The sequence below is a fragment of the Anomaloglossus baeobatrachus genome, chromosome 1, assembly GCF_048569485.1.
Source record: "Anomaloglossus baeobatrachus isolate aAnoBae1 chromosome 1, aAnoBae1.hap1, whole genome shotgun sequence".
Lineage (NCBI taxonomy): Eukaryota > Metazoa > Chordata > Amphibia > Anura > Aromobatidae > Anomaloglossus > Anomaloglossus baeobatrachus.
Window position 1 is genome coordinate 905,037,996 of NC_134353.1, and position 24,164 is coordinate 905,062,159.

Below are 24,164 nucleotides of genomic sequence, written 5' to 3' on the forward strand. Positions count from 1 at the left end.
GTTTTTTGCAGACCACAAAAACGGAATGGTCATGTGAATGTAGCCTTATAAAGTGATTTTTGTGCTGTAGACAGCGGCCTGGGCTCTTATATACTGCATGTTAGAATACTGTATATAAGAGCCCACTGGTGGTGGCCGCAGCATATGGCCCCCTTCACACATCCGTGAAAATCACGCACGTTTTTCACGGACGAGTTAAAGGTGTGTATTGTTCTGTGTGCCGTGTTTATGGCAAACGTGTGTTCTCCGTGATAACACACAGAGAACGGGAACTTCCTACTCACCTGTCCTTGGCGATGCTGATCTTCGGTCTCCGGTCCTGCTAACTCCCCGCTGCTGCTTCCGGCCCGCAGTGGCGTGAATATGCCATGAGCATAATGAGCAGGGGTCGGAAGCAAGTGACAGCAGCGGCAGAGACAGCAGCGCTGGAGAAGGAGAGTATAGATTTTTTTTTTTTCACAGACACCTGTTTTGAGTGTCACACGGATCACATCCGTGCGGTCCGTGTGCCGTGTTTCCGGCACACGAGAAAATGGACCAAATACGTACCAGAGACACGGACGTGTGAAGGGGGCCTATAGGCCACAAAACTGGTGACTGGTTCCCTTTAAATTTTACAAAAAGGCCCCCCCCCCCCAAAAAAAAAAGTGCCCTATTTTTTAGACTGTTCTGGGATTTTTGGACGGTTGGCAGCCCAGTCGGATGGTGGAGGAGGAGGCCATAGCTTATAGGACTGTACATGAGAGATATTGTGCAGGTTTTCCGCCATTCTCAGTGAGGAGCCGCACACGGCACAGGCTGCTCTGTGGAGACTCCTCTCATCACTTTTCTGCCCCTACCTGTCAGGCCTCCCCCTGTAGGGACCGTGTGAGGCGGCGACAGCAACAGCAGCAGCAGCAGCCGCCGCCTCTGCTTGATTCTCCTCACACGCAGTTTCCCGCCCGCCGCTCAGCTCGTCAGACGTCGTCGCCTCTAGGTCACGTGACGGCACTTTTGGGCGGGAATCCTGTCAGCGCGCGGCCCCGCCTCCCCCCTGCTGCCCGAGCGAGAACCCGTCACGTGACCCCCGCCCCGCCGCCGCCGGGAAGCAAGATGGTGTCTGGAGAAAATGGCGGATCCCGAGGAACTGCGGGTGAGAGCAAATGATTGCTACTGACGGAGGAACTGCGACATTATGAAATAGTTGTCACGAGGGGCACCAGCTCCGCTGACAACCCTGGTGGGTGGGGCAGGTAGTGTCTGAGGGAGGACGGGCAGGGTTGTCAGGCTGGATTCTGAGATGACAGGTGAGGTGACATTTACACCTGTCCATTTCCAAAATGGAGGTCATAAAGGTGTTTAACCTCTAGTAGCCAACATCCTATTGCGTCTCTAATTCTTATTTATTTTTAATCCTTTTGTGATATTTCTTTATACCTTTATGTGACCGCTGCAGCCAATCAATGACTTTGCAAGCACCTTCCTGGGTTGCAGATTGAGTGCAGCGGTAACCTCTGTATTTCATGTTATTATTGCAGAAAATATCCATACACAGACCCCAAACCATCCCGGTGGCAGTATTCAAGCTAGTGGAGACGTCCTCCAGACATAAAGGAAATGATGAAGTTTTATGGCCTTCCTATCTCAGGAGCAGGTTCAGGAGCTGCGCCAGCTCCTCACCCAGCAAACGTCGGCTGTGTTATACGCCCATCATCTGCATCTCACAGCCGTCATCAGAGCTCTTTAACCATTTAAATATACTTGGCAAAGACTGATAGCAGTATTTAAATTGTGCGTTGTTCTGGCCCCTTATACACCTGATTTCGCCAATGGGTTACCATAGTAACCAGGGACCAACTGAAGGTCTGTTGTCACCATCATCTTGGTCCTCCTATGGCAGAGCTTCATCGGCAGTAATTAAAAACCCCTTCACAACCAAGGACGTACCTGTACGTCCTTGGCCATGTCTGTCCCTTTATTTGATCAGCAGATATGTGCAAGTAAAGCCCGCTTTACACGCTACAATATATCTTACGATGTGTCGGCGGGGTCACGTTGTAAGTGACGCACCTCTGGCATCGTAAGGTACATTGTAGTGTGTGACAGGTACGTGCGATTGCGATTGAACGTTAAAAGGTTCATCGCATACACGTCGTTGAATCCTGACGAATTGCACGTCAGGTTCAATGTTCCCGAGGCGGCACACATCGCAGTGTGTGACACCCCGGGAACATTGAACAGATCTTACCTGCATCCCGCGGCTCCAGCCGGCAATGCGGAAGGAAAGAGGTGGGCGGGATGTTTACGTCCCACTCATCTCCGCCCATCCGCTTCTATTGGCCGGCTGCCGCATGACGTCGCGGTGACGCCGAACGTCCCTCCCACTCCAGGGAGTTCGTTTGTGTGACGGGGGTTAATCGTTTGTGCGGCACATTCAACAAATTGAGCGTGCCGCACATACGATAGGGGCGGTTACGATCGCATTTGATATTGTATGCGAAATCGTAACATGTAAAGCAGGCTTAACAGGCACGGGTGGGTCTCCAATCCACCCAATCCTGTTAATCCCTTAGATTGCGCTGTCAAAGTTTGACAGCGCAATTTAACACGCTCTGGCGGGGATCGTGCTTTTTCCCTCACCCTATGACGGCACCACGATATAAGGGTGCCGTCATGGGTTCGGAAAAAACACATTACCGGTAAGTAATTACGTATTTTTCCCTCACCCTATGACGGCACCCTTATATCGTGGTGCCGTCATGGGTTCGGAAAAAACACATTACCGGTAAGTAATTACGTATTTTCCCCGCTGACATTGGCGGTCCGTTGATGCGATCAAATGATGCCAATGGGTTACCATGGCTGAGTGGGGTTCAGCTGATGACCCCTGTCACTGCCATGATGTGTTTCCTGTGAATGCAAGGCAGAATGCAGCCCTCACAGGAAAGCAGCATTGCTCTGATCAGGAGAGGTGATCGGCGTGTGCAGTCATAAAGTTCCCTAAAGGGACTAGTAAATCATTTAAAAAGAAAAAAGTTTTAATTATGAGAAAAAAAACCAAACTTATGGTATGTGCAAACCATTAGGGCACCCTGCGTCCTGGACAGCGAGGGCCGCTAGCGTTCTCCGCAGGGACCGCAAATGCCCGTGCCCACGATCAGGGTTTGGGCTGCTGCAGTCTCTGATCTCCCTGTGGAGAACACTCGCAGCTACGCAACAATAAATTCACATACTGCAGCCAGGAAGGCCGCACCACAGGTCAGTTTACGGTGTGAGAAAAGCAAGCACAGTGGGCACGGGATTTCTATGAATCGCATCCACAGTATTCTACTGTACAACGCAGCAAAAACTCACTGCGTTCAAAACGCTGTGAACCCTGATCATGGGCAAACAGCTTAAAAGTTCAAATCACTCCCCTTTTGCCCTATTGAAAATAGGACAATAAGAAGAAGAAATACACATATTTGATATCGCTGCGTTCAGAAATGCTCGAGCTATCAAAATATAAAATCAATTAAAGTGGTCGATTAAATTGCGTAGTGAGAAAATAAATCAAAACAGCAGAATTACGTTTTGGTTTTTTTTTGGTCGCCGCAACATTGCATTCAAATGCAATAACAGGTGATCAAAAAATCGCATCTACCCAAAAATGGTGTAATTGAAAACATCAGCTCAAGACGCAAAAAAATAAGCCGTCGCTGAGCCCCAGATCCCGAAAAATAAGTACACTATGGGTCTCGGAAAATGGCAACCAAAGCACAATTCTGTTTCTTTGTCGCTCCATTGGGAGACCCAGACAATTGGGTGTATAGGCTATGCCTCCGGAGGCCGCACAAAGTAATACACTAAAAGTGTAAAGCCCCTCCCCTTCTGCCTATACACCCCCCGTGCTCCCACGGGCTCCTCAGTTTTTTTGCTTTGTGCGAAGGAGGCAGACATGCACGCACAGCTCCACAGATTGGTCAGCAGCAGCTGCTGACTATGTCGGATGGAAGAAAAGTGGGCCCATATAGGGCCCCCAGCATGCTCCCTTCTCACCCCACTCTTGTCGGTGGTGTTGTTAAGGTTGAGGTATCCATTGCGGGTACGGAGGCTGGAGCCCACATGCTGTTTTCCTTCCCCATGCCCCTTAGGGCTCTGGGTGAAGTGGGATCCTATCGGTCTCCAGGCACTGAGACCGTGCTTCATCCACAACTCCTGAGGAGCCTGCTGGATAGGAGCCGGGTATCGTTCAGGGACATGGCCCTGCTACTTTAAGGTACTCTGTGTCCCCGTGGGGACCGCGCACAGCAACACTCCAGCATTGCTGGGTGTGCTAGTGCACCGGGGACCGCGGCGCTGACCGCGTTTGTGCCATTATACACTGCAGCGTCGCTGAGTGTGTTTGTGTATGGGGACTACCGCGCTGACCGCCGCTGCCATTGTTTTTTACTGAGGCGCGGCTGGGACTGTTAGTGCGCCGGGGACTCTGCGCCGGCCGCGCTTATACGGCGGCCGCGCTTATAACTCGAGTCCCCGGCTTTTGGGCCTAGTCTCTTTCTCTTCCCGCCCCCAGCCCTGCCAGTCAGGGGAAGGGCGGGACGCTGTACAGCACGGCAGCACTGAGGGCTGGAGCATGCTTTGCATACTCCACCCCCCTCACTGTGCACAGTGAGGCACCAGCTCCCGCACTTTCTGGGTCACGCCCACGGCTCCCTCCTCTCCTCAGGACGCCGGCAGCCATTCCTGTCAGCTCTTAGGACGCTGCAGAGGGGAGACAAACTCTGGGGGACCCAGGCAGGGATTCTGGTGGCCACACAACCGCTTTAAGCGGGCGGTAAGCAGCACCTGAGGTGCTGGCCCCACTTGTGCAAAAGTGTGATTATAGTTTATATGTTTTACAGGCTATACTTTACACTGTATGGTGCACAGTTGATTTCTGGCTATATACCCTGTTGTGTTGCTCAAAGGAGACAACAATATGGCGCCCACAAGAAGCAGGGGTGCCAAAACACAGGCTTACTATGCTGCCTGCGCCGCATGTACAACCTCGCTACCGGCAGGTTCCACTGACCCTCATTGTGTGCACTGCTCGGTCCCTGTAGCACTTGCTCAGCCGGAGCCTCTGCTAAGGGGGGCCCAGGGGGAACAACCAGCTAACACTGTCCAGGTGACAGGGACGGAGTTTGCAGTTTTTACTGACAGACTTTCTGAGACTATGGCTAAAATACTAGAAGCTTTGCAGTCCAGACCGGTATCTCAGACCATGGGCACTGTGGAATCACTGCCCCCTAATTCCCCTCAGTCGGAACATCAATGTCCCCCCGGGGTGTCTCATAGATCCCAGGGTGAGGTCTCTGACACGGACCGCAGTCCCAGACCGCCTAAGCGAGCTCGCTTGGAAATCCCCTCGACCTCATCACATTGTTCAGGGTCTCAGAGAGATGACTCTCTGTATGATGAAGCGGAGGTAGCCGATCAGGATTCTGATCCTGAGGCCGCTCTCAATCTTGATACTCCTGATGGGGACGCCATAGTGAATGATCTTATTGCGTCCATAAATAAGATGCTGGATATTTCTCCCTCAGCTCCTCCAGCAGAGGAGTCAGCCTCTCAGCAGGAGAAGTTCCGTTTCAGGTTCCCCAAGCGTACAGCGAGTATGTTTCTGGATCACTCCGACTTCAGAGAGGCAGTCCAGAAACACCGAGTTTGTCCAGATAAGCGTTTTTCCAAGCGCCTTAAGGATACACGTTATCCCTTCCCCCTGACGTGGTCAAGGGCTGGACTCAGTGTCCCAAGGTGGATCCTCCAATCTCCAGACTGGCGGCTAGATCCATAGTTGCAGTTGAAGATGGGGCTTCACTCAAGGATGCCACTGCCAGACAGATGGAGCTCTGGTTGAAATCCATCTATGAGGCTATCGGCGCGTCTTTCGCTCCAGCATTCGCAGCAGTATGGGCACTCCAAGCTATCTCAGCGGGTCAAGCCCAAATTGACGCACTCACACGTACGTCTGCGCCGCAAGTGGCTTCCATAACCTCTCAAACGTCGGCATTTGCGTCCTACGCTATTAATGCTATCCTGGACTCTGCGAGCCGTACGGCGGTTGCAGCCGACAATTCGGTGGCATTACGCAGGGCCTTGTGGCTACGGGAATGGAAGGCAGATTCGATTGCCAAAAAGTGCTTAATCGGTTTGCCATTTTCTGGCGACCGTTTGTTTGGTGAGAGATTGGACGAAATCATAAAACAATCCAAGGGAAAGGAAACATCCTTACCCCAGGCCAAACCAAAATTACCCCAACAGAGGAGGGGACAGTCGAGGTTTCGGTCCTTTCGGGGTGCGGGCAAAGCCCAATTCTCCTCGTCCAAAAGGCCTCAGAAGGATCAGAGGAACTCCGATTCATGGCGGTCTAAGTCACGCCCTAAAAAGACCGCCGGAGGTGCCGCTACCAATGCGGCTTCCTCATGACTTACGGCCGACTCACACCGCATCCTCGGTCGGTGGCAGGCTCTCCCTCTTCTGCGACACCTGGCTGCCACAGGTAAAAGACCGATGGGTGAGAGACATTCTGTCTCACGGTTACAGGATAGAGTTCAGCTCTCGTCCTCCGACTCGATTCTTCAGAACATCCCCGCCTCCCGAGCGAGCCGATGCTCTTCGGCAGGCGTTGGACACTCTGAAAGTAGAAGGAGTGGTGATCCCTGTTCCTCTTTAGCAACGGGGTCACGGTTTTTACTCCAACCTGTTTGTGGTTCCAAAGAAGGACGGGTCTTTCCGTCCTGTCCTGGACCTAAAACTGCTCAACAAACACGTAAAGACCAGGCGGTTCCGGATGGAATCCCTCCGCTCCGTCATCGCCTCAATGTCCCAAGGAGATTTCCTTGCATCGATCGATATCAAAGATGCTTATCTTCATGTTCCAATTGCTCCAGAGCATCAGCGCTTCCTGCGCTTCGCCATAGGAGACGAACACCTCCAGTTCGTGGCACTGCCGTTCGGCCTGGCGACAGCCCCCCGGGTTTTCACCAAGGTCATGGCTACAGTAGTCGCGGTCCTCCACTGCCAGGGTCACTCGGTGATCCCTTACTTAGACGATCTGCTGGTCAAGGCTCCCTCCCAAGAGGCATGCCAGCACAGCCTCAACGCTACTCTGGAGACTCTCCAGAGTTTCGGGTGGATCATCAATTTTCCAAAGTCAAATCTGACACCGGCCCAATCGCTGACATATCTTGGCATGGAGTTTCATACCCTCTCAGCGATAGTGAAGCTTCCGCTGAACAAGCAGCGTTCACTACAGACGGGGGTGCAATCTCTCCTTCAAGGTCAGTCACACCCCTTGAGGCGCCTCATGCACTTCCTGGGGAAGATGGTGGCAGCAATGGAGGCAGTCCCGTTCGCGCAGTTTCACCTGCGTCCTCTTCAATGGGACATCCTACGCAAATGGGACAGGAAACCGACGTCCCTCGACAGGAACGTCTCCCTCTCTCAGGCAACCAAAGCTTCCCTTCGGTGGTGGCTTCTTCCCACTTCATTATCGAAGGGGAAATCCTTCCTACCCCCATCCTGGGCGGTGGTCACGACGGACGCGAGTCTGTCAGGGTGGGGAGCAGTTTTTCTCCACCACAGGGCTCAGGGTACGTGGACTCAGCAAGAGTCCTCGCTTCAGATCAATGTTCTGGAGATCAGGGCAGTGTATCTGGCCCTAAAAGCGTTCCAGCAGTGGCTGGAAGGCAAGCAGATCCGAATTCAGTCGGACAACTCCACAGCGGTGGCATACATCAACCACCAAGGCGGGACACGCAGTCGGCAAGCCTTCCAGGAAGTCCGGCGGATTCTACTGTGGGTGGAAGCCACAGCCTCCACAATATCCGCAGTTCACATCCCAGGCGTAGAAAACTGGGAAGCAGACTTCCTCAGTCGCCAGGGCATGGACGCAGGGGAATGGTCCCTGCACCCGGACGTGTTTCAGGAGATATGTTGCCGCTGGGGCATGCCGGACGTCGACCTAATGGCGTCCCGGCACAACAACAAGGTACCGACGTTCATGGCACGGTCTCAAGATCCCAGAGCTATGGCGGCAGACGCCTTAGTTCAGGATTGGTCGCAGTTTCAGCTCCCTTATGTGTTTCCTCCGTTGGCACTGTTGCCCAGAGTGTTACGCAAGATCAGGGCCGACTGCCGCCGCGTCATCCTCGTCGCCCCAGACTGGCCGAGGAGGTCGTGGTACCCGGATCTGTGGCATCTCACGGTCGGCCAACCGTGGGCACTACCAGACCGACCAGACTTGCTGTCTCAAGGGCCGTTTTTCCATCTGAATTCTGCGGCCCTCAACCTGACTGTGTGGCCATTGAGTCCTGGATCCTAGCGTCTTCAGGATTATCTCAAGAGGTCATTGCCACTATGAGACAGGCTAGGAAACCAACGTCCGCCAAGATCTACCACAGGACGTGGAAAATTTTCCTGTCGTGGTGCTCTGCTCAGGGTTTTTCTCCCTGGCCATTTGCCTTGCCCACTTTTCTGTCCTTCCTTCAATCTGGTCTGGAAAAGGGTTTGTCGCTCGGCTCCCTTAAGGGACAAGTCTCAGCGCTCTCTGTTTTTCCAGAAGCGCCTAGCCAGACTTCCACAAGTACGCACGTTCCTGCAGGGGGTTTGTCACATCGTTCCTCCTTACAAGCGGCCGTTAGAACCCTGGGATCTGAACAGGGTGCTGATGGTTCTTCAGAAACCACCATTCGAGCCAATGAGGGATATTTCTCTCGCACGCCTTTCGCAGAAAGTGGTTTTCCTAGTAGCAGTCACTTCACTTCGGAGAGTGTCTGAGCTAGCAGCGTTGTCGTGCAAAGCCCCTTTCCTGGTGTTTCACCAGGACAAGGTGGTTCTGCGTCCGGTTCCGGAATTTCTCCCTAAGGTGGTATCCCCCTTTCATCTCAATCAGGATATCTCCTTACCCTCTTTTTGTCCTCATCCAGTTCACCAATGTGAAAAGGATTTGCACTTGTTAGATCTGGTGAGAGCACTCAGACTCTACATTTCTCGTACGGCGCCCCTGCGCCGCTCGGATGCACTCTTTGTCCTTGTCGCTGGCCAGCGTAAAGGGTCACAGGCTTCCAAATCAACCCTGGCTCGGTGGATCAAGGAACCAATTCTCGAAGCCTACCGTTCTGCTGGGCTTCCGGTTCCCTCAGGGCTGAAGGCCCATTCTACCAGAGCCGTGGGTGCGTCCTGGGCTTTGAGGCACCAGGCTACGGCTCAGCAGGTGTGTCAGGCGGCTACCTGGTCGAGCCTGCACACTTTCACGAAACACTATCAGGTGCATACCTATGCTTCGGCGGATGCCAGCCTAGGTAGACGAGTCCTTCAGGCGGCGGTTGCCCACCTGTAGGAAGGGGCCGTTTTACGGCTCTATTACGAGGTATTATTTTTACCCACCCAGGGACTGCTTTGGGACGTCCCAATTGTCTGGGTCTCCCAATGGAGCGACAAAGAAGAAGGGAATTTTGTTTACTTACCGTAAATTCCTTTTCTTCTAGCTCCAATTGGGAGACCCAGCACCCGCCCCTGTTTTTTTGTGTACACATGTTGTTCATGTTGAATGGTTTCAGTTCTCCGATATTCCTTCGGATTGAATTTACTTTAAACCAGTTTATAATTTTTTCCTCCTTCTTGCTTTTGCACCAAAACTGAGGAGCCCGTGGGAGCACGGGGGGTGTATAGGCAGAAGGGGAGGGGCTTTACACTTTTAGTGTATTACTTTGTGCGGCCTCCGGAGGCATAGCCTATACACCCAATTGTCTGGGTCTCCCAATTGGAGCTAGAAGAAAAGGAATTTACGGTAAGTAAACAAAATTCCCTTCTTTTTGACCAACTTTAGAATTTTTTTTTGTATGACTTAGAAAAAAGTAAAACTATACATGTTTGGTATCTACGGACTCCTAATGACCTGGAGAATTATATTCCCCAGTCAGTTTTACCATATAGTGAACATGGTAAACGTTACAAAAAAAAAAACCGAAACGTGCAATTGCACTTCTTTTTTTTTTTTATTTATTTTTTTTTGCAATTTGACTGCACTTGAATTTTTTCCCATTTTCCAATACAATATGGGGCATAATGAATGATGTATTTGAAAAGTACAACTCGTTCCTCAAAAAACAAGCCCTCATATAGCTATATTGACGGAAAAATAAAAAGTTATGGCTCTTGGAAAAAATGGAAAATCGCCCGGAGCTGAAGGGATTAAAGGGGTTGCCATGTGAATCCTTTATCTCCAATCCACAGGCTAGGTGGTAACTAGTGATGAGTGGGCACCACCATGCTCAGGTGCTCGGTACTCGTAACTAGTGATGAGTGGGCACTACCATACTCGGGTGCTTAGTACTCGGAATGATGAGTGAGCACTACCATGCTCAGGAGCTCGGTACTCATAACTAGTGATGAGCGATAGTGATGTGCAGTCTGGCTCTTTTTGGTGATCTGGTTTTCATGGCTCTTTCGGATCGTTCATGGATCCCTATTAAATGTGTTCACCACAGGTTGTTTTTATTTACACCATTCATTTTATGGTAAAAATCACCTGCAAATATGATTCTTCAGGTCAGTATGATTATGGCGATACCAAACATGCATATATTGGTGAAAAAAAACATTATCTAAGTAGGTTCATTAACGTTTTTTTGGGAGCATGTACTTCTTTTCCCTGTAAGATGTGCACCAATCATAAGTAGGCAGCAAAACTCAAAGTAAAGAAGAACATGCCCTCACATTAGCTTAGAGCAAATTTCTCAATGTGTGAGATGCATAATGAGAGACAATCCTGATCTACTGGTCTGACCTCCTGTATGATTAGAAAGCCCACCTTTCAGAAAATGTCCCTCTGAAAGGAAGGGCAGAAAAGCTGAGTTTAGCCATTTCATGTTACAAACCCTTCAATGAGCTGTCCTCTGCTCATAGCACTCACACGCTGCTACGTAGCTTTTCCCCAACACTGTCTAGAGATGAAAGTGCCTGTATTACATTAATATGTGTTGTGCTCAAGTTGTAATTGCTCTGCAGTTAGATCGGAGTAGGGTGTCCATTATATCTCACACAGGCTTAGTCCAGAACAGGCTTGATAGGGTACCGTCTCACTAAACGACGTACCAGTGATTCCGACCACGATATGACCTGATCAGGATCGCTGGTACATCGCTACATGGTCGCTGGTGAGCTGTCAATCAGGCAGATCTCACCAGCAACCAGTGACCAGCCAGCAGTGACTCGTGGAAACGATGCTGCGCTTGGTAACCAAGGTAAATATCGGGTAACTAAGCAAAAAGCTTTGCTTGGTTACCCGATATTTACCCTGGTTACCAGCGCACACTGCTTAGCGCTGGCTCCCTGCACCCGTAACCAAGGGTACACATCGGGTTACTAAGCAAAGCGCTTCGCTTAGTTACCCGATGTGTACCCTGGATACGTGTGCAGGGAGCCAGCACTGGCAGCCTGAGAGTGGAGTTCGCTAGTAACCAAGGTAAATATCGGGTAACCAAGCAAAGAGCTTCGCTTAGTTACCCGATGTGTACCTTGGTTACCAGCGTGCGCAGCTTCCAGATGCCTGCTCCCTGCACATTTAGATCGTTGCTCTCTCACTGTCAAACACAGGGATGTGTGCTTCACTGCGGGAGAGTAACAAGCAAAAACTGAACCAGCACTGTGTGTAACGATCAGCGATCTCACAGCAGGGGCCAGGTCGCTGCTTAGTGTCACAGTGTCACACATACCGAGATCGCTAATGAGGTCACTGGTGCGTCACAAAATCTGTGACTCAGCAGCGATCTCGCTATGTGAGAAGTACCCCTTACTTCAGATGGAGATTAATGCCAGTTCTCATCTCACTGCAGAACGATTACAACAAACCTACTGATATGGGGGCTATTGGCTGTTGGACTCCCAAGATCTGATATTTCTTATCCTTTGTATTAGGCCCCTTTCACACGTCAGTGATTCTGGTACGTTTGTGCTTTTTTTTAAACGTACCAGAATCACTGAAATACGCAGACCCATTATAATGAATGGGTCTGCTCACACGTCAGTGATTTTTCACTGCACGTGTCTCCGTGCAGCGTACCCGCGTGTGCGTGATTGCTGCACAGAGACATGTCCATTTTTTTCTGGCATCACTGATGTTCCACGGACCACACAGTGGTGTGGTCCGTGAAACACGTGCCAGAAAAAAACGTGCAATTAAAATAATAAACATTTTAACTCACCCGGCGTCCAGCGATGTCCTCTGCAGCCCGTTCTCCCTGCTGCTTCTAAGCCGGCTGATTACTGTCGCGCATATTCATTATGCGCGACACAGCCAACCCAGAAGCAGCTGCTGCGGGGGTCACCGCCGGCCGGATGCTGCACCGCGGGAGCGATCAGCACCATGGACAGCGGGAGCGCGCACAGGTGAGTTGATTTCTAAGTGCAATCACGGGCCACGGATAACGGAGCCCGGATTGCACTTAGACAACCCACGTGTGCCGTGATTCACGGCACACGCAGGGACATGTGCGTGTTTTACACGCCAGTGAAAAATGTCACTGTTTTTCACTGACGTGTGAAACGGGCCTTAGTCATCAATATCTAATTCCTGAGCAATTGCTTTAAGGGACTCTTATCAGCACAGGATGACTGTTCATGCTAAGTACAGGTGCACATGCATCATGGCAGCGCTAATCATTTAAATACACCTTTCCACCTGCTTGTTTTCTATCTATCTCCTTCCTTTTCTGACTCTATGAAGCCAGAGCTGTCAGTGACATAAGAGGGGCAGGTGGGAAGGTATATTTAAATGATTAGCCCCGCCATGATGCACAAGCTCCTGTACTCTGTGTTAGCGGTCATCCTGTGCTGAGTCCCTTTAAATAAAAAAAAAAAAATATATCCTTTCCTTCATGTTTTCACTCCCCTGCCCTCCTCACTTCCAGTTTTTTTTTCTCCTTTTACTATTCTCAGTATTGATCGGCACAGTCTTCTGAGACTTTAAGTTAACAATCTCTGATCCATCCTATAATATTGGCTTGTTAGGTGATGGGTTCCCTCCAAATCTCAGTGGTATTTTAGGCTATGTGCCCACGGGACCTTGTACCTGCAGATTTTGCCGCGGAAAACCTGCGGATTTATCTGAATTTTCCAGATAAATCCGCAGGTTTTAGCATGTACAGTCACTCCCCATGTTATCCTATGGGACATGGGGAGTGCTGTGTCCACGCTGAGGAAAGTGCGGCAGTCGAACATGCTGCGGATTTCCGCATCTGCAGGTATAATTGCATGTCAATTATTCATGCGGAATTACCTGCGGATGTCCCGGCCCTCCGCTATGGAGATAGAGGCCGGGACGTCCGCAGGTAAGCCGCGTGAAGGTCCGCATGTTTCCCGCAGCTATTCCGCTGTAATCTCGCAGCTAAAAATAGCTGCGGACGCCGACGGGCAGCTGCGGGAAACATGCGCTCGTACCTGCGGATACATCCACAGGTACGAGTGCCCGTGGGCACATAGCCTAAGTATTCTTTGTTGTTTCCTTGTGTTAGATCTGTATTCTAACTGCCCATTTTCTGCATTTAGAACATGGTTTCCAGTTTTCGAGTGTCAGAACTTCAAGTACTGCTAGGCTTTGCTGGCCGCAACAAAAGTGGGCGCAAACACGACCTCCTCTTGAGAGCCCTCCACTTACTGAAGAATGGATGCAGTCCTGCTGTTCAAATTAAAATCAAAGAGCTGTACCGGAGAAGGTTTCCTCGAACATTGGAAGCAGGTCCAGGCCTCTCATCTATTAGATCTAATGTCTTCAACTTGGATAGCAATTCATCAGTAGATTCAGACCTTGCTTTGGCTGGAATACACGCCTTGCCTTCCACTTCTGTAGCTCAACACTCTCCTGCATCCCCTCTTGGCACAGTACTCTTACAGGACACCAAACCGCACTTTGACTTACAGCAACTTTCTCCGCCAATCCCACCTGTTCATCCAGATGTCCATCTCCGAAGTCTTCCTTTCTATGATGTACTTGATGTCCTCATCAAGCCAACAAGTCTGGGTAAGGCTGATTTTACGCATCTGACATTTATGGTCCATGATGTCCAGACTGGTTGTGGGTCTCCTAACCGAAACTCAGCAGCCTCATAAGGATATGAGTATGAGACCAACAGCTGGTAAGGACAACCATGTGGAACCAACCCAAGAGTGGGGGTTTGCAACCAAGTTTGTCAGTGTCTTTAAAGTGGAATTAATTATTCCTCCATTGTAACAGGAAAGGCCCTATACATTTTTTGTAAAAAACAGGAACACATAGTCTGCTTGTGCTAAAAGCCAAAAATCTGATCTGAACCTTAAGGCCACATGCACATGAATATTTGGGGAGTTCTTCACCTCAGTATTTGTAAGCCAAAACCAGGAGAGGAACAACAATCAGTGGAAAAGTATACTAGAAACACATGTACCACTTCTGCATTTTTACTCAACATGTGCATGTGGCCTAAAGAGTTCACTGCAGACAATTTTTCTTTTTTCTATGATATGATGGTTTTTCGGGTCAATCACACGCATCAAATAACCCTGCTGTAAAGTATTGAAAAAGTGGGAACGAAGGACCTAATAGCAGCACAGGATGTCCATACTGACCACATTTAATGAGCATTGACTCGCACTGGGGGTGCTTTGTTCTTAGCTTTCTAAGCTTCTACAATGGGAGAACAAATTCAGCTAAATCCAGTTGGCAATGGTATAGAGGTAAGGGTGCTTTACACACTGCGACATCGCTAGCGATTTCGTTAGCGATGTGACACGCCAGATCGCAGATACGATTTGTCGAGATCGCACATAGGTCGTTTTTTTTTTTTTTAGCACCGGTCACATGTGCGATCTCGGCAAATTGTATCTGCGATCTGGCGTGTCACATCGCTAACGAAATCGCTAGCGATGTCGCAGTGTGTAAAGCACCCTTACCTCCATACCATTGCCAACTGGATTTAGCTGAATTTGTTCTCCCATTGTAGAAGCTTAGAAAGCTAAGAACAAAGCACCCCCAGTGCGAGTCAATGCTCATTAAATGTGGTCAGTATGGACATCCTGTGCTGCTATTAGGTCCTTCGTTCCCACTTTTTCAATACTTTACAGCAGGGTTATTTGATGCGTGTGATTGACCCGAAAAGCATCATATCATAGAAAAAAGAAGCTTTATCTGCGCGGAGAATCAATACTGCGGAGCACTACGTCATTTCTTCGGCGCTCCATTGGGAGACCCAGACGATTGGGTGTATAGCTACTGCCTCCGGAGGCCACACAAAGCATTACACTAAAAAGTGTAAGGCCCCTCCCCTTCTGGCTATACACCCCCCGTGGGATCACGGGCTGATCAGTTTTCAAGCTTTGTGCGAAGGAGGTCAGACATCCACGCATAGCTCCACTGTTTTTAGTCAGCAGCAGCTGCTGACTATGTCGGTTGGAAGAAAAGTGGGCCCATATGGGGCCCCCAGCATGCTCCCTTCTCACCCCACTTTTGTCGGGTGTTTGTTAAGGTTGAGGTACCCATTGCGGGTACGGAGGCTGGAGCCCACATGCTGTTTTCCTTCCCCATCCCCCCTCAGGGCTCTGGGCGAAGTGGGATCTTACAGGTCTCCAGGCACTGAGACCGGGCTCCATCCACAGACCCAGAGAACCTGCTGGATATGGAGCTGAGTATCGTCAGGGACAGGCCCTGCTACATTAAGGTACTCTGTGTCCCCGGGCAAGCGCGCACACACACACCAGCATTGCTGGGAGTGTTAGTGCGCCGGGGGCAACAGCGCGGAGCGCTCGTGCTATTATTCACTACAGCTTTGCTGAGTGACTTTATGTATTGGGAACTGCCGCGCCGGCCGCTGCTGGGTGTTTTTTACATTGTGGCGCGGCTGGGACTTGTGGTGCGCCGGGGACTTCCGCGCTGGCCGTGCACATGGACGGCCGCGCTTATTACTCGAGTCCCCGGCTTTGCGGCCTAGTTTTCGTTTCGTTCCCGCCTCCAGCCCTGCCAGTCAGGGGAGAGGCGGGACGCTGTACAGACAGTCAGCGCCGAGGGCTGGAGTCTGCTTTGCATTCTCCAGCCCCCTTCACTGGACACAGTGGGACGCCAGTTTCCCGCTCTTGTCTGGGGCACGCCCACGGCCCGCCCCTCTTCACAGGACGCCGGCAGCCATTCCTGCACGCAGTCCGAGCTGGGGAACGGAGACATGCTCTGGGCAACCAGTCACAGGGCTCTGGCGACCACACACCCGCGTTATAGGCGGGCGGTAAGCAGCACCTGAAGTGCTGACCCCACTAAATACCGAAGTGTCCATTTGTATTTTATGCTCTGCACTGTAGGTCGCTATCTTTGGCTATATGCCCTCCTAGATGGCGAGATAACAGCAGCAAAAAAGCAAGGGTGCTAAGGCACAGGTTTTCTATGCTGCTTGTATTGCATGTGCTGAAGTGTTCATTTGTACTTATGCTGGTATGCTATACATTGCACTGTACGGTCGCTACTCTTGGCTATATTCTCCTAGATGGCTGGACAACAGCAGCAAAAAAGCATGGGTGCCAAGGCACAGGCTTTATAGGCTGCTCGTATTGCATGTGCTGAAGTGTTCATTTGTACTTATGCTTGTATGCTATACATTGCACTGTACGGTCGCTCTATATTCTCCTAGATGGCTGGACAACAGCAGCAAAAAAGCAAGGGTGTCAAGGCACAGGCTTTCTATGCTGCTTGTATTGCATGTGCTGAAGTGTTTATGCTTGTATGCTATACATTGCATAGATGGTTAGAATACAGCAGCAAAAAAGCAACACAGGTTCCACTGACCCCCATTGTGTGCAATGCTCCCCTGTAGCACTTGGTCAGCCGGGGTCTCTACTAGAGGTGGCCAAAGGAACCACCTGTGAACCCTGTCCAGGGACAGGGACGGAGTTGCAGTTTCGGCTGATAGATTGTCATGGGATAGAGACTTTGCAGTCCAGTCAGGCCATGGGCAATCTTGATTAACCCTTTCACGACCGGCCGATTTTTCGCTTTCCGTTTTTTTTTTTCGCCATTCTTTTTCTGAGAGACGTAACTTTTTTATTTTTCAGTCAATATGGTCATGTGAGGGCTCATTTTTTGCGGAACGAGCTGTACTTTTAAATGAAACCATCAGTTTTACCATATTGTGTACTAGAAAATGGCAAAAAAATTCCAAATGCTGAAAAATTGCAAAAAAAGTGCGATAGCACTATAGTTTTTGAGATATTTTATTCACTGTGTTCACTATATGGTAAAACTGATGTGTGGGTGTGATGCCTCAGGTCAGTGCGAGTTCGTAGACATCAAACATGTATAGGTTTACTTTTATATAAGGGGTTAAAAAAAAATCGGAAGTTTGTCCGAAAAAAGTGGCGCACGTTTTACGCCATATTCCGTGACCCGTAGCGTTCTCATTTTTCGGGATCTTAGGCTCAATGATGGCTTATTTTTTGCGTCTCGAGCTGACGTTTTTACCGGTACCATTTTTGCGCAGATGCTACGTTTTGATCGCCTCTTATTGCATTTTGCGCAAAAGTTGTGGCGACAAAAAAACGTCGTTTTGGCGTTTGGAATTTTTTTGCCGCTACGCCGTTTACTGATCAGATTAATTGATTTTATATTTTGATAGATCGGGCGTTTCTGAACGCGGCGATACCAAATGTGTGTATATTTTTTATTTTTTTAACCCTTTAATTTTCAATGGGGCGAATGGGGGGTGATTTGAACTTTTAGGTTTTTTTGTTTTTTTTTAATTTTTTAAAACTTATTTTTTTACTTTTTTTTTTTATTTTACTAGTCCCCCTAGGGGGCTATTGCGATCAGCATTCCGATCGCTCTGCAGTATCTGCTGATCACAGCTGGAAGGCTGTAAACAGCAGATACGCTGCCTTTCTCTTTTGCTGTGCCCCGGGCACAGCGAAAGTGAAACCAATTCATGTGTAGTACAGGAGTCATCACATGACCCTGTACTACCATGACAACTATCGGGAGTCACGTGATCGCGTCACGTGACTTCCGGTTTCGGCGGTAAGTAAAACTTTACCGCGATTGCGCTTATAATGGCGCTGTCATGTATTGACAGCGCCATTATAAGGGGTTAATCGGCACGAGCAGATAACGATTCTGCTCGTGCCTAGCAGGCACACATCTCAGCTGTGAAAATCAGCTGAGATGTGCGCCGATCGCGGCATGCTGCCGCCGGAGGACCGCGGGCAGTAAGATTATGTCATTTAGGACGTAATTTTACGGCCCGCGGTCGTTAAGGGGTTAATGCTCCCTGGCCACCCTCATTTGGAACATAATCAGTGCTCTGGGGGGGTCCCAGGCATTCCAGGGTGAAGGCTCTGACACGGACGACAGTCCCAGACAGCCTAAGCTAGCTCGCTGGGTGCGGCACTCGGCTTCATCACTGGTCAGGGTCCCAGCAGGAGGACTCTCTGTATGATGAGGCAGACGTAGCTGATCAGGGCTTTGGTCCTGACACCGCTCTCAATCCGGATACACCGGATGGTGACGCCATAGTGAATGATCTTATAGCGTCCATCAATGGAATGTTGGATATTTCTCCCTCAGCTCCCCCAGTGGAGGAGTCAGCTTCACAGCAGGAGAAATCCCTTTTCAGTATCTCATGCGTATATTGAGTACTTTTCTGGCCACGCTGACTTCAGAGAAGCAGTTCAGAAACACCACGCTTACCAGATAAGCGTTTTCTCCAAACGTATTAAGGATACACGTTATCCCTTCCCCCTGACGTGGTAAAGCGCTGGACCCAGGGTCCAAAGGTGGATTCCCCAATCTCCAGGCTTGCGGCTAGATCCATAGTTGCAGTGGAGATGGGACTTCACTTAAAGATGCCATTGACAGACAGATGGACCTCTGGTTGAAATCTGTCTGTGAAGCTATCAGCGTGTCGGTTGCTCCGGCATTCGCAGCCGTATGGGCACTCTAAGCTATGACAGCTGGTCTTGAGCACATGTACATCTGTGCCGCAGGTGGTGTCCTTAACCTCGCAATGTCTGCATTGCGACTTACCCTAGTAATGCTGTCCTGGGGGAACAGTCGAGATTTCGGCCCTTCCCAGGCTCGGGCAGGTCCCAATTGTCCTCGTCCAAAAGGGCTCAAAAGGCTCAGAGGGGCTCAGATTCCGGCCGGGCTCAATCACGCCCAAGGAAGGCAGCCGGAGGAACCGCTACCAAGGCGGTCTCCTCATGACTTTCAGCTCTCTCTCTCCGCATCCGCGGTTGGTGGCAGACTCTCCCGCTTGGCGACATTTAGCTGCCACAGGTCACAGACCGGTGGGTGAGAGACATTGTGTCTCACGTGTACAGGATAGAGCTCTGTTCTCGTCCTCCGGCTCGATTCTTCAGAACTTCCCCCCCCCCCCCCCCCCCCACCGAGCCGATGCTCTTCTGCAGGCAGAAGGAGTGGTAATCCCTGTTCCTCTTCAGGAACAAGACACGGTTTTTTCCTCCAATCTGATTGGGGTGCCAAAAAAGGGTGGCTCTTTCCGTTCCGTTCTGGACCTAAAACTGCTCACCAAGCACGTGAAGGCCAGGCGGTTCCGGATGTAACCCTCCGCTCCGTCATTGCCTCAATGTCTCAAGGAGATTTCCTAGCATCAATAGACATCAGGATGCTTATCTCCACGTGCCGAGTGCTCCAGAGCACCAGCGTTTGCTACGTTTCGTTATTGAAGACGAGCATCTTCAGTTCGTAGCCCTGCCCTTTGGTCTGGCGACAGCCCTACGGGTTTTCACCAAGTTCAGGGCAGCAATGGGAGCAGTCCTGCACTCTCAGGGTCACTCTGTGATCCTTACTGGGACGATCCACTTGTCAAGGCACCCTCTCAAGAGGCATGCCAACACAGCCTGAACGTGGCGCTGGAGACTCTCCAGAGTTTCGGGTGGATCATCAACTTTTCAAGGTTAAATCGGGCACCGACCCAATCGCTGACATATCTGGGCATGGAGTTTCACACTCCCTCAGCGATAGTGAAGCTTCCGCTGGACAAGCAGCGTTCACTACAGACGGGGGTGCAGTCTCTCCTTCAAGGCCAGTCACACCCCTTAAGACGCCTCATGCAGAGGCAGTCACTTTCGCGCAGTTTCATCTGCGTCCACTTCAATGGGACAGGCTTTGCCAATGGGTTGGGGAGTCGACGTCCCTAGACAGGAACGTCTCCCTTCTCAGACGGTCAAGGACTCTCTTCAGAGGAGTCCATCCTTCAGATCAATGTTCTGGAAATCTGGGCAGTGTATCTTGCCCTGCAAGCCTTCCAGCAGTGGCTGGAAGGAAAACAGATCCGAATTCAGTCGGACAATTCCACAGCGGTGGCATACATCACCCACCAAGGCGGAACACGCATCGCCAAGCCTACCAGGCAATCCGGCGGATTCTGATGTGGGTGGGAGACAGAGCATCCACCATATCCGCAGTTCACATCCCGGGCGTAGAAAATTGGGAAGCAGACTTCCTCAGTCGCCAGGGCATGGACACAGGGGAATGGCCTCTGCACCCAGAATGGTGTCAGGAAATCTGTAGCCGCTGGGGGATGCCGGACGTCGACCTAATGGCGTCTCGGCACAACAACAAGGTCCCGATTTTCATGGCGCGGTCTCACGAGCAAAGAGCTCTGACGGCAGGCGCCCTAGTTCAGGATTGGTCGCAGTTCCAGCTACCCTATGTGTTTCCACCTCTGGCACTGTTGCCCAGAGTGCTACGCAAGCTCCTCTCCGCTTGCCGCCGCGCCATCCTCGTCGTCCCAGACTGGCCGAGGAGGTCGTGGTTCCCGGATCTGTGGCATCTCACGGTCGGCCAACCGTGGGCACTCTCAGACCGGCCAGACTTACTGTCCCAAGGGCCGTTTTTTCCACTGAATTCTACGGCCCTGAACCTGACTGTGTGGCCATCGAGTCCGAGATCCTAGCGTCTTCAGGATTATCTCAAGACGTCATTGCCACCATGAGACGGGCTAGGAAGCCGACGTCTGCCAAGATCTACCACAAGACGTGGAAGTTATTCTTATCTTGGTGCTCTGCTTAGGGAGTGTCTCCCTGGCCATTTGCATTGTCTCCTTTTTCCTCCCTTCCTGCATCTGGATTGGGAAAAGGTTGGTCGCTCGGCTCCCTTAAAGGACAAGTCGCAGCGCAGTCGGTATTCTTTCAGAAGCGCCTAGTACGACTTCCTCAGGTACGCACGTTCCTGCAGGGGGGTTATCACATTGTCCCTCCGTACAAGAGGCCGTTAGACCCATGGGATCTGAACAGGGTATTAATTGCTCTCTAGGAGCCGCCCTTCGAGCCTCTGAGGGATGTTTCACTTTCAAGAAAGTGGCCTTTCTGGTAGCGGTCACGTCTCTTCGGAGAGTGTCCGAACTAGCAGCGCGGTCATCCAAAGCTCCCTTCCTGGTGTTCACCAAGATAAGGTAGTGCTGCGCCCGATCCCAGAGTTTCTCCCTAAGGTGGTATCCCCTTTTTATAACAATCAGGATATCTCCTTATCTTCCTTTTATCCATTTCATCGATATGTAATGGCTTTGCATTGTTGGATCTGGTGTAGAGCACCCAGAATCTACATTCCCGCACGGCGCCCCTGCGCCGCTCGGATGCACTCTTTGTCCTTGTCACTGGTCAGCACAAGGGGTCGCAGGCTGCAAAATCCACCCTGGCTCGATGGATCAAGGAACCAATCCTTGAAGCCTACCGTTCTACTGGGCTTCCGGTTCCATCAGGGCTGAAGGCCCATTCTACCAGAGCCGTGGGTGCGTCCTGGGCATTACGGCACCAGGCTACGGCTCAGCAGGTGTGCCAGGCGGCTACCTGGTCGAGTCTGCACACCTTCACCAAGCATTTTCAGGTGCATGCCTACGCTTAGGCGGATGCCAGCCTAAGTAGATGAGTCCTGCAGGCGGAGGTTGCCTCCATGTAGGGAAGGGCTGTTTTTACAGTCCAAACTTGAGGTATTCATTTACCCACCCAGGGATTGCTTTTGGACGTCCCAATCGTCTGGGTCTCCCAATGGAGCGCCGAAGAAGAAGGGAATTTTGTTACTTACCGTAAATTCCTTTTCTTCTAGCTCCAATTGGGAGACCCAGCACCCGCCCCTGTTTCCTTCGGGATTTTTGGTTTGTTCGGGTACACATGTTGTTCATGTTGAATGGTTTCAGTTCTCCGATGTTCCTTCGGATTGAATTTGTTTAACCAGTTATTGGCTTTCCTCCTTCTTGCTTTTGCACTAAAACTGATCAGCCCGTGATCCCACGGGGGGTGTATAGCCAGAAGGGGAGGGGCCTTACACTTTTTAGTGTAATGTTTTGTGTGGCCTCCGGAGGCAGTAGCTATACACCCAATCGTCTGGGTCTCCCAATTGGAGCTAGAAGAAAAGGAATTTACGGTAAGTAACAAAATTCCCTTCTTTTTTAATTTATTTATTTTTACACTACTATATGTGTGAGGGACCCAACAACCAATTAGAGACGCTGTCACGCAGAATGGGCGTCTGTGATTGGCTGTTGGAGTAACCTGGAATCTGCCCATGCATTCTAGATGCTAGAATGTATGGGCTGGTTTCAGGTTACTCCAGCATCCAATCACAGACGCCTACTACTCTGTGACTGCGTCTGTGATTGTCTGTTATTTTAACAGTAAAAGCAAACAATAACACAGTGAAAAAATATTTTATTAGAAATAAAACAGAAGACATTTAGGAATCCACCTTTTATTACTCAGAAAAAAAAACCTTTGACATAGTCCAAAGGTGGGCGAGCATCTTCAGCTCTGCTACATCTGACTTACAGGACCTTTCGTAACGTCATAGACATGTGACCAGTCTGTAACCCAATGTCTGAACAACATTTACACCAGACTGGTCACATGGCTATAGCATCATGGAAGGTCCCTTAAGTCAGTGGTGCTTTCACGGGGGCACAGCAATGATCAAACCTGGAAGCGGCCGAGAGACAGAGTCTGCAGGATGCGTCGCGGGACCTGTAAGTATAATGACTGTTTATTATTAACTATATTCTTTATTTCTTCGGCGCTCCATTGGGAGACCCAGACGATTGGGTGTATAGCACTGCCTCCGGAGGCCACACAAAGCAATTACACTAAAAAGTGTAAGGCCCCTCCCCTTCTGGCTATACACCCCCAGTGGGATCACTGGCTCACCAGTTTTCTGCTTTGTGCGAAGGAGGTCAGACATCCACGCATAGCTCCACTGTTTAGTCAGCAGTAGCTGCTGACTATATCGGATGGAAGAAAAGAGGGCCCATACTAGGGCCCCCAGCATGCTCCCTTCTTACCCCACTTGTGGTTTGTAAGGTTGAGGTACCCATTGCGGGTACGGAGGCTGGAGCCCACATGCTGTTTTCCTTCCCCATCCCCCTGAGGGGCTCTGAGGAAGTGGGATCTTACCGGCCACCAAGCCCTGAGGCCGGGCTCCATCCACAGACCCATAGAACCTGCTGGATGTGGAGCGGGAGTGCCGTTCAGGGACAAGGCCCTGCAACTTTCAGGTACTCTGTGTCCCCGTATGGCAGGCCACGCACACCCCAGGCTTGCTGGGTGTGCTAGTGCGCCGGGGACTGTAGCGCTGTGCGCTGGGCTTATAGTCCCCGCAGATTACTGGGGGACTTTATGTGTGTGGATCGCCGCGCCGACCGCCCCTGGAGCGGCGGCGCAGCTGCGACTTGTAGTGCGCCGGGGACGCGCCGACCGCGCTTTTACGGCGGCGGCGCTTCTAACTTTAGTTCCCGGTTTTTCTGCGGCCTAGCTCCGCTTCGTTAACGCCCCCCACCCTGTCAATCAGGGTAGGGGAGAGACGTTGTTCAATCGGCAGCGCCGAGGGCTGGAGCACGATTTACATGCTCCAGCCCTCTCACTGAGCACAGTAGGACACAGGCTTCGCGCCTGTTCTCTGTGCACGCCCTAGGCCCGCCCCCAGGCTTGCAGCTCCCCAGGACGCCGGCAGCCATTATACACATGCAGTCTGGCTGGAGAACGGACGCAGGCTCTGGGGGACCCAGGCTAGGGATTTCTGGCGACCACACACCCGCGCTAAGCGGGTGGTAAGCAGCACATACGTGCGGCCCCACTAGTGCCACAGTGTTATATTTGTGTACTGTTTTTCGCTGTACCAGATATATTTATATATATTATATATA

General features: G+C 50.8%; 1 protein-coding gene across 2 annotated transcripts in view; it reads left to right on the plus strand.

Annotated features, from left to right (window-relative positions):
• Positions 1 to 1,025: 1,025 nt before the first annotated feature.
• PIAS2 (protein inhibitor of activated STAT 2) overlaps positions 1,026 to 24,164 on the plus strand; it is a 262,659-nt gene continuing 239,520 nt past the window's right edge. For both annotated transcript variants that reach the window (XM_075327463.1, XM_075327470.1), the window contains exons 1-2: positions 1,026 to 1,132; positions 13,552 to 14,023. In XM_075327463.1, coding sequence (XP_075183578.1) covers positions 1,109 to 1,132; positions 13,552 to 14,023 — 496 coding nt within the window. In that variant the 5' untranslated portion in view covers positions 1,026 to 1,108. The remainder of the gene's footprint in view (positions 1,133 to 13,551; positions 14,024 to 24,164) is intronic.